At 38.1% G+C, this 11,409-nt stretch overlaps 1 protein-coding gene across 1 annotated transcript in view; it reads left to right on the top strand.

The window, feature by feature from the left end:
* Positions 1 to 58: 58 nt before the first annotated feature.
* LOC102766544 (zinc finger protein Rlf) overlaps positions 59 to 11,409 on the top strand; it is a 94,127-nt gene continuing 82,776 nt past the window's right edge. The window contains exon 1 of the mRNA XM_006768257.2: positions 59 to 541. Within this exon, the coding sequence (XP_006768320.1) occupies positions 353 to 541 (189 nt within the window). The 5' untranslated portion in view covers positions 59 to 352. The remainder of the gene's footprint in view (positions 542 to 11,409) is intronic.

The following is an 11,409-nucleotide window of genomic DNA, read 5'->3' as shown; positions in this document are numbered from 1 at the left end:
GTGTCCCCCACCGCGCCCCGTCCTCCCGCACCGCCTATGGCAAAGCTCGTAGGCGGGCCCCAGCAACCGCCGAGCAGCGGTGGCCAATTGACAGCGGAGCTATCAAACAGACGGATGCCTTGACCAATGGTAGTAGGAAGGCGGGCATGTGCATGATTGGCGGCTAGATTTCGCCATTGAAAACTAGGGGCGTGGGTGGGCGGAGCCGGAAGTAGAGCCAGACGAGAGGCCCCAGTCCACCAGGGGCGGAGAGAAGGGGGAGGGAACTAGAGGAGGAGGAGGTTAGCCGAGGCTGCTACAGCGGCGGCGGCGGCGGCGCAGGGGCTGGTACGCGCTGGGCTGCGAGAGCCTCATGGCGGAGGAAGAGAGCGATCAAGAGGCCGAACGCCTCGGAGAAGAGCTCGTGGCCATTGTGGAGTCCCCACCAGGCCCTGCGGGGCTTGGAGTTGCGGGCGACTGCAACGACGGCACTGGCGGCAGCAGCTGCGGTGGCGGCGTCGTCGGGATCAGCAGTCGGGATTACTGCCGACGCTTCTGTCAGGTGAGGCTCCCGTCGGCCGCTCGGACTTGTCACCCGGGTACTGGGCCTCCCTGCGCCTCCTGGCCTCCTCGTCCTCGAATCAGGGCTGTGTCCGGTGCTCACTCCGCCAGCCCAACAAGGAGAGTGAGGGTGAAGCTCCCCCCTCCACCTATCCGGCTTGGGGTGGGGGGCGGGGAGCGAGACGGGCATGACCCGTGGGTCTAAGGGTTGCTGAAAAAGTGAGAGTTTGTCGCGGGTGGAGGGGCTGGAGCGCAGGGTCAGCTGGCAGGAAAGCGCTGGAGTACTGACATGCCTCCCCTTCCCCAGGCAGACCCCTTTCTGCCCGAGGGTCCCGCCTTCTTGTGCTTCCCACCCAGTTCCTGCTCACTTCATTTGGAATCTCTGGCAACATTTCCTGCCTTCCCTTCTCCGCCCCTGGTGCCCCCGCGGACCCCCTTTTTCGGAGATCGGGGCTTGCTGTGTCTCTGCCGCTCCCTCTCCTGTCATCGCCACCCCTCCCCCTCTGCTAGGGTCTCCTGTCATCCCTGCACGAGACCCCGCCGGGACAATTCTGTTGGTTTAGGCGCTGACCCACGGTGTTTTATATACTTTTTTTGGGGGGGGGAGGGGATGAGGCGGGGTTAAGACAGTGTGATTGTCATCTTTTCTTTTCTTACCCCTTTCCTAGACCGAACAGTGACAATAAATTATTTACTTGGTCAACTGTCACCCTGATTTGATGTAGTTTCAAGTGTTTGGCCATAATCAAATGTTATAGCACCGAAGTACTTCTAGGGGTAAAGTTGTGTCATCTACATTCACATCTACATATATTTATAAACATTTTTTCTCATTCACAACAGTCTTGTTTTGCAAACTGTTTCGGCAGAAAGTTTTACTCTCTCTCTTTTTTTAACCCATTCTTTTATTTGTTTATTTTTTAATTTGCTCATTATCTTTTGAGTAGAGTTCAAATCATAGCTCCACCACTTCCTAGTTGTTAACCTTGGACAAGTTACTTAATCTCTCTATCCCACCGTTTCTTCTTCTAACAAATGGGTTTGGGTCCTTTACATATTAATTAAAGTTAGCTATTTAATTCTGGTAACAAATAGAAAATAAAGTTAACAGGAAGTAAGCATCATATTTGCTGAAATTTGATTTTTATGCCTTTCCAAACATTGAAAGGGAAAGGATGGAATTGAAATTTTCAGGCAAGTTTTTAATACTTTAAACTTTTGATTTTTGTTTCATTCCTTCTTATCATAAATAAGAAGGTGGAAACTGTCTTGGTATAAAGAAGGTGTATTTTTTCTTTGGCATTGCTCTCTATTTGGTGACTTTCTTGAAAATATTTTTTCTTATTTTTACTTATTTTGGTAGTGGCATTCACTGGATTTAGAGGTTCAGTGTCTTTACAATACTTGTTTTCTAACTATATGTTTTACATCTGGAACCCATGTTATCGGTAGACTTCGTATCTATGGGAATTTTAAACATCTGAAAATTAGTTTATGATTGATCTTTTTAATATATTCATAGGCTGAAAATCTTTTTATTTTCTCTTTTGCTTTTTTAAAATATATTTTTATTGATTTCAGAGAGGAAGGGAGAGGGAGAGGAAGGTAGAAACATCAATGATGAGAATCATTGATCAGCTGCCTCCTGCATGCCTCACACTAGGGATAGAGCCTGCAACCCAGGCATGTGCCCTGACCAGGAATCCAACAGTGACCTCCTGGTTCATAGGTCAGTGCTCAACCACTGAACCACACCGGCTGGGCCTGTTTTCCTTTCGATATCATTAATAAGCAAGTTGGTTTTGGTTACCTTTAGCTTTAATTTACTTGATCAAATAACCCTTAATTGCTGAAATTGCATTGAAATTTTATTTGAGGGCCAGAACATTTTTGGAGAATCTTTAACTCTTATTATATTTCTTGAAATTAGTTTTAAGAACAGATGAATAAATTTAGCCTGTGAAATACAGTGTCTGAACAGTGACAGTAAGTTATTTTAAGTACCAATGAAGTTGGCTATTTTAAAAAACTCCAATATCACCTAAATATACAAGGAAATAAAACTAAACAGGAAGAACTTAAACTTTTATTTTTACATTGCTAAGTTATGAGTTAAGTTATGCTGACATACTTTTATGCTACCAACTTTTACCTGAAACCTTACATGTTTTATAATATTCTAGATTAGCAATAGATCTGTTCTTAGGGCTCCTGTCCTGGATCCACCTGCAGGTGAGCTTAGTGAAGTTTTTTTTTTTTGTACTAAAACATTAAGATAGAATAAAAGATTACCTATGTTAAGTTGAATTTTATGCATTGATTAATAAATTCTAACAGTATAGTAGTTCTGTTTTATTTGCCACCAAAGGAAGAAGTAGATTATGTAATCTAATTCCCAAAGATTGTTTTTTTTTTTCTTTTTAACATTTGGTTTCCTAATATTTACTAAGGGTAAAGTAATATTAAGTAACTTGCACTCATTAGTGAATGACTTAATTGTGAGTAATCCATAAAATGGATAATATGCGCTTGGGTGGGTGACAGTTAATGAAATATATGATTTATACTCACAGTCTTGTGCACTGAAAAGAAAGACTCCAATTTATATTTCTCCTTTTAGAAAGAAATCTGAATAAAAATGTCTTGGGCAGTTAGTTGTGTGGGTGAAGGGGAGGTTCTGTGTCTTTTACCACAAGGGAAAATACAACAGAAGACAATAGGTAATATAAGTGATAAATTATGCATCCGTTCAATGCATTTGAGGATATACTTCTTTACTTGAGAAACAATACCAGTAATTATAAAATCTTAGACTAAGGGAATAGTCCCTTAGGCTTATACTGATTTTGGTGATGATAGATTTGGGAGATTGTAAGTGTTAATTTCCAAGTAGTTACTTGGCATAATGTCCACTAACTGCCCCTATCACATCCTCCCTTAACTCTTATTAGTGGACTCTCAACAAATGCTTAAATTAGCTCTTAATTTATATTTAATTTACTTTGAGGATGAAAGGAAGGGGAAATAAATTTTTATTGAGGGTCCTACTAACTCTTAAAGCCTTCAGATAGGTCCTGTTATGCAAGTTTCAGAGTTGAATTTGTCTTCATTTCTGGTAGGTGGACCAGCTGTGATTTGAATCCAGACTTCAATTTCTACTGAAAGGCAGATTAAAATTACAAATAAATTTGCAAATAATTATAAAGTGAATTATTTATGATAAGTTGTGCAAAGGGGAAAAAATAGTTACTGGATGTACTCAGGGAATTAAGGATGAAAAAGTCTAAAAGTAGTCTTTCATTAGGCCATAGTGTTAAAAATATTTCAAGGAACAGTCTGATTATTATTTCTCTGACTTGTTAGGTACTGTGAACATTTCCCCTATTCCTGAAGATTATAATAATTGAACTTATTTTTTTGCTAGATGTATTGAAATGCTTTGATCATAAATTGATTGTAAACTAAACAAGTAGCTCAGTGCTAGAATGATTACAGTGAATGATAAGTATTTCTGGAAATACTTTGATATGTTGATTAAAATACTTTAAAATTGTTTCTTACTAAAATGGGGTTAATAGTCATCCCATGAGGATGTCATGAGTATAAAAGGAGAGAATGACCATGAAATGTTCAGTACTATACCTAGTATGGTGATAGACATAATTAGACAAAGGCTGTTAATATTTCTCATGGGAAATTCTTTGAAAGTTTAAGAGGGACATTAGAGATAATTCAATCTGAAGGTCACTTATAGTTTGTATTCCACAAAAAACTTTACAGAAAATTTAGAAATGCTATAATTCTGAAATTCTGTTATTTATCTAGAAAAGCTGAATGCTCCAATAAAGCCCTAAATAATTTGCAATAGCAGCTACATTTTCTCAGAGATTATGTTTCCTGCAGGGGACATTTGGTAATGTCTGGAGAAATTTTTGATTGTCCTATTTGGGATAGGTTGCTATTAGCATCTACAGTAGAGGACAGGGATGATGTTGAACATACAGTATGTGAAGCCTTGGTTCTTGTATGTCTCCCATCTAGAGCAATTCCGTTCTCTACCACATTGTTCACATAAAAAAGTCTCAGTTTTCCAACAAAACTTGGGTTCTGACTTGACAACCCTTTCATGCTGATACTCTATGCTCAGTCACATGTCTTTTTTAAAAATATATTTTATTGATTTTTTTACAGAGAGGAAGGGAGAGGGATAGAGAGTTAGAAACATCGATGAGAGAGAATCATTGATCAGTTGCCTCCTGTACACCCCCAATTGGGGATGTGCCTGCAACCAAGGTACATACCCTTGACGGAATTGAACCTGGGACCTTTCAGTCCTTAGGCCTATGCTCTATCCACTGAGCCAAACGGGTTAGGCATCAGTCACATGTCTCTTACGTGACAATGGAGAGAATGCCTGAGTATGAGTCAGTTTACTGCTAAACCTTGCTCTGTTAACATCTCAGAAAATTGTGCTGTAAATATTTTTGTGTTTGTTTTTTTTGCTTGTGCTATTGCTTATTATTATTAAATACATGGATCCAAGTCACCATGGATCCTAATGAGGATAGTGATAGCAGCAAAGTGAAAAAGAAGTTGTGAGAACAATGATAGAGCTTTATAAAAGAAATAAAATATAGAGAGGCCATCAAGAGTACTGATATTGCTAAGGTGTGACAGTGCTCATGAAACAACCGTCCCTTGAGAAAGGTTAAAATAGGGAATCATTTGTGAGTCTGGAACAGATTAATTCAATTTACATTATTTCTAATGGAAAAAATGATTAGGTTTTCAAACAGATTGCTTCTTGAATAGCCTTCTGGAACTATTTACATTAATTTTTAACAATTGCTACTAATTAGAATTATTTTAAAATTCACTTTCTTTAAGGATATTTTTTCATTGATTTTTAGAGAGAATAGAAGAGAGGGGGAGAGACACAGAGAGAGAAGCATCAGTGTGTCTCACATCGATTGGTTGTCTCCCCACACACCCTAACAAGAGCAGGGAATTGAGCCTGCAACCTTGACTGGAATCAAGCCTGCCTTGCCCTTGACTGGAATCAAACTTGGGACCCTTTAGTCCACAGGCCAAAGCTGTATCCACTGAGCCAAACCAGGTAGGGCAAAAATTTACTTTTAATTTTTATAAATGTTTTATGTATACTTAGCTTAAAAAGTCATGTAAGACAACATATTAGGAATTGCATTTTGCTGCTAATCAAGTCCTGATTTAAATATCTTAAACATGACTTTTTATTCATGTTAGGTCTTGAATAGATAGTATGGGGATTTTATGGTGGCTTTATCATTGTACCATCATTTGCTTTTTTATCTTTGTCTTCTTATCTCAAGTTTGTCTCATCATCCAAAACACTTGTTGGAGTCCCAGCCATCACATCTGAGTTCAAAGTAGTAGATCAGGGTTTTTTGGGGGTAAGCCAAAAAACATCTTGATCTAAGTCTTATAAACTATCCCCATCTGAAAAGAATATTAGATAACTTTTTTTTTTTTTTGTATTTTTTTCCCCCTGATAAAAACGTGTCTATGATTCTGTTAGGAAGGAAGAAAACAAGAATGGATATTGTAGAGGCAACCATTTTTTAGTTTTTTTTCCCCCTACAGATTATAATAAAAAATAGCAATTCATACACTATTCCTTTCCTTCCCCACATATTCCCCAGAAGGAACTAATTGCAACTGTTTAACTTTTATGATATTTACCTCTATGGTTATAAATAAATTTTTTCTTAGTTGTAGATATGATCAGTTAGCCTCCTTGATGGAGGAGGTAGGGACTGCCTTACCATTGTTCAGTATGTACCCTTTGATTTTACCTCTTGTGTTCTCTATATACCCTTTCCTTCCCTCCAATCCCTTCCTTCCCTGCCCCATTATGAGTTCAGCCTCTCTAGAGAATTAGTGTCACTGATCTAATAGGGAAGGGAATCTGGGAGAGATGTGCAACTGATCTTTCTGTTTTTGACTCTTTTACCTCCGCTTTTAGAAGTCTGTAGTGTTTTAGGTTCCTGACATTTTTCTGGGGTTCAGCACAAATCAGCTTGTTCCCTCTTCCCTCCTCCCTCCTCCCTAAATAATAGCTACCTAAATGTTGTCTGTCATTTCTCCTTTTTCATTGTTTTCCTCTTTAATGGGTTTAGGTCTTTTAAAACAAAAATATATTTTACTGTTATCTTAGTGGATTTTTTGAGAGGGAGCAGAAGTAAATGTGTGTTCAGTGTGCCACAATTAACTAGAAGTCTCAAATTAATTTTTAGCTTAGTAAAGAAGAGTACAGTCCTAGCGGGTTTGGCTCAGTGGATAGAGTGTGCATCTGCAGACTGAAGGGTTACGGGTTTAATTCTTCTGGTCAAGGGCCTGTACTTCAGTTGCAGGCTCAAACCCCCACTCCAGGTAAGGTGTGTGTGAGCTACAACTAATCCATGTGTTTCTCTCACATCGATGTTTCTCTCTCTGTGTCTCTCCCCCTCCCTTCCACTCTTTAAAAATCAATGGAAACATATCCTTGGGTGAGGATCAACAAAAAAACCACAAAAGAATAGTACATATGAAAGACAATGAAAAGTATTGAAATTAATTTATAGTGATTTATTTACTTTTGAAAAAAGAATATCTTACTTCCTGATTTATTCTGTAATGAATATTTTGAGCTAGAAATAACATAATTGCATGAGTTTATGTATTCCTTTTGGTGAAATTATTTTTATTACTAAATTACAAATTAAAATTATATTTCTTTAAATTGTTTTCAAAATTTGACATATTTGATATATTTCCAGTGTTGATTCAAGGTGAAGTCTGTGGAAAGATGTTAACTTATCTATATATATAAAAGCCCAGCAACTGGAATGGCAGAATGACCAGAAGGACTGGAATAACCACTGGCAGCCAATTAGCCTGATCCGGGCCCGAGAGGCCTCCAGAATCCCGATTGGGGGCAGGGCCGGCTGGCCAACTGCCTGTGGCCCCTCCCCCCTGGCTGGCCCCACCCCTGATCAGCCCCCCAACCCTGATCGGGGTCGGGGCTGGCCAACCAACCACCCATGGCCCCTCCCCAAATGGCCGGGCCCGGTGGGCCCCCATCTTGCTGGGGTGGCTGGACCCTACGCATGCACAAATTCGTGCACCAGGCCTCTAGTTTGTTATAATTAGGAAAAACAAAACAAAATGAACCTTAGATCTTGATGGCTGTATTTAGGGAGCTAAATGCTTTCTTGTTTAATGATTTTTTTTTAGGTTGACTTACAGAAGTAAATTACACTAATTATTTACAGTGATATTATTTGTAATAGCAAATCATTGAAAATAACCTCAATGACTAAAGTTAGGGAGTTGTTCCATATAATGGAATCCTATGTTCTCTTCCTAACAATCATGATTATAAAGAATATTTATTCATATGGGAATCTGTTCATGGTATAGCTACTAAAAAGACATAAGAGATGGTTAATTTCACTTTTGTAAGTAAAATAGTCTGAAAAGATTTATAACAAACTGTTAACAGTGGATAACTTCTTAGTGATATGTTTATAGCTGAATTTTATTTTTGTCTTTATACTTATTTTTTATATTTTCTAGAATAAGCCTACGGTCTTTATAATGAGAGTAAAAATAAAGTAAAAAAAATGTTTTTCTCTCCCTACTTCAGAGATTGCTTATTTTCTGTTAATAAATGTGAGATTATTTGGAGTATGATGAAATTTATCTACACTGTTTTTTAAAAATATGTGAAATGCATTTTGGTTAAGTGAACTTATGAAAGTCATTTTTAGGTTAACCAATGAGATCCTAAACTTAAGTAACTTCTTTATAAACAGTCTTACATTCATATATGTCCATTATTGCTTTCTGATTACCACCTGTACACTGGCTGAAAAAAAATCTAGCTCAATTTTAATTTTGTAGATAAAATAGGAGGCAAAATATTTTTAAATGAAGTTCAATACTGTTATATTTTTTAATGATACTATCATTTTGCAGTTCTGCCAAATATAAGTCAGGCACCAGTTGTACTATTATTGCTGGCACTAAATCTTTTTGATTTTCTACCAAAATATACTAAGCCTTAACAATTACAAACAAAAGCTAGATAGAGAAATTTAAATTAAATTTTAGAAAGCTTTGGTAAAATATGTATCTGATGAGGTATTTGAAAAAATAAAGTATGGTCAGTAAAATATGGTCAATTGATATGCCATTTTAAATGTATATTAATATATAATAGTAAGGATATTAGGGCATTTAAAATCTAGAGTAATTCATTAACTGAATATTAACTTTAGTTATATTGTAAATCAATTATAGTGGTACCTAGTCTAAGTATTTTTAAGTTTTGTAATTTATAGTAAATCTAAGATAACTTTCAGTTTTCATGTAATATATATTACATCGATTTCTTGGCTCCCTATTTCTTTGACAGATCAGTTAATCATTTCAGCAGCACACTCTGTTCAGTATGGATCTGCTCTCTAGGATGAGACCCAGTCGTTGCCATCTGGCTAGACCCATTGTGGAACACTGGTGGCAAACTAAATCTGAGAGGAGGTCGATCTCTATAATGTGTGACATAGGGTCCTAAAGTCCATTACACTGACCCTCTGTACCAGAAATTCAGTACTCTCAACTCCTAAGTAGTGGTGAATATAAAAATTGCTGAAAGACTCATGTAAGCAGTAGAAAAAGATGTTGTTGTTACTAGGGTTTTTGGCTATATAAGGCATTGAACATATAGTAGTTGTGAGCAAACAGCATTGTCCCTGGTTTTGTATACAGTTATAACTTTGATAAGTCTATAAAGAAAAGGTGTATAATACAGTAGTCCCCCCTTTCCCATGGAGTATACATTCCAAGACCCCCAGTGGATGCCTGAAACCATGAATGGTACCAAACCTTACATATACTGTGTGTTTTTTTATTATATACATACCCTGATAAAGTTTAATTTATAGATGAGGCACAGTGAGAAAGTTATAACAATAACTAATAATGAAATAGAACAATTATAACAGTATAATATAATAAAAATTATGTGGTCTGTCTCTCAAAATATTCTTATTGTACTGTCCTCCCCCTTGTGATGATGTGAGATGATACAATGCCTATGTGATGAGATGAAGTGAGGTAGATACACTGCACAAAGGGATGGTCCATGTATGGGTGGGAAAGCACGGTACTGTGCAAAATTTCATCATACTACATAGAATGGCATGCAATTTAAAACTTACAAATTGTTTATTTCTGGAACTTTCCATATAATATTTTTGGATCACAATTGACTAGGTAACTGAAATTCCAGAAAGTGAGACCGTGGGTGGGTGGGGGGCACTACTGTAATATGCAATGGGGGCGCTAATAAAAGTCTTGCCTGTTTTGGGCAAGTTGAACTCTGCTAAGACTCTTTGGTTTCAAACTAAACCAAAGAATTTAAGGTAACTTTCCTTATCCAAGGAGAGGTCTTAAAGCTGGATTTGCAGAATTTGGAACTCAGGAGTGAGGCAGGTCATCAAAGCTGTGTGGATGGTATTTGAATGAGCTTACATAGAGAGAGAGTGTAGAATGGGAAAAGAAGACCTAGAAGTGAAGCTTCAGGAACTCCACAGTTAAATGGCTTTGTAGGAAAAGTTGAGTCTTCAAATGAAATCTGAGAAGAATTAAAGAGGTTGGAGAAAACCAAGGAACTGTGTATTAAGTAAGACACAGGAAGGGAATGTTTTAGGATAGAGTGAATGGTAACTGGCATCAAAAGCCATTGAGATTGAACCAGTGAATTACATGGAGGTCTTTGGTGACTTTAAGCAGAGCTATTCTGATGTAGTGATAGCAGGAATCAGACTGGAGTAGTTTAAAGATTGAGAGGCAAAGAAATACAGTAAGTAAAGATAACTTATAAAGGAGAAGGAAAGATATAGGTGGAGCTGAAGAGGTTGTGGATTGCAGGTGAGGATTTAAAACAAAATTGGTGAGAAATTGATATGGTTAAAATCTGATGAGACTGATAGATTCATTTGAAAGGAAGAGGTAAATCTGCAAAAGAAAGAAGAGATAAAGTATAAGATTCTGAGAAGGGAAGGACAAGATTTAAAGTACAAATGGAGAGGTTGCTTTATATAGGAGCTTTGAGGTAGGAGGAGAGTTCATCTGTTGAAAGTACCTGGGGTGGTTGGAGATTTAAGGTGGAGCTATAAAGCTTCATAGATAGGTGGATTGAATTGACCTGCAGAACCATTTGTGCTGATTATGAATATAGGATGACCGTTAGTCTGTTCTTTTGTTTAGCAGTGTTTAACTGTGTAGGAGAAGGCCTGGAGAACATAATGAGTTATTTATGGTTGAGCAACTGTAATTGACCAGTTAATTAACTTTGAGATAGAAGGGGGCAGGCTCATTTTCTGGCTCCATTTGTGGTAAAACATAGTACAATACAGTAAAATAAAAGGAGAAAAGATAGAGGAGGAAAAGAAGTGCTTCTTTCAGTACTTACTAATAGATAGCTGCATAACATTGGAGTATGTACTGTGAAAAAAATGTGTGTGTGTATATATATATATATAGATATATGGATATATATCTATGTCTATCTATCTATCTATTATCTATCTATCTATCTACCTACCTACCTACCTACCTACCTACCTATTAGAAGCCTGATGCATGAAGATTTGTGCAAGAAAAGGCCTTCCTTCCCTTGGCTGCCATCACCTGGGACCCAGGCCTTTGCTCTGGCCGCCGCCTTCCACCTTTGCTCCGGCCCTGCCGCCCTTCTGTAGTTCCCTCCATGCCCCTCCCTCCACCCCCCCTATTTATAGCAGGCGCCCGCTCTGCACCAGCGCACATGCGCTGCGCAGAGGCCCG

Source organism: Myotis davidii, unplaced genomic scaffold (genome assembly GCF_000327345.1).
Source record: "Myotis davidii unplaced genomic scaffold, ASM32734v1 scaffold42, whole genome shotgun sequence".
In the NCBI taxonomy this organism is placed as follows: Eukaryota; Metazoa; Chordata; class Mammalia; order Chiroptera; family Vespertilionidae; genus Myotis; species Myotis davidii.
This window is presented reverse-complemented; position numbering and strand designations above follow the sequence as displayed.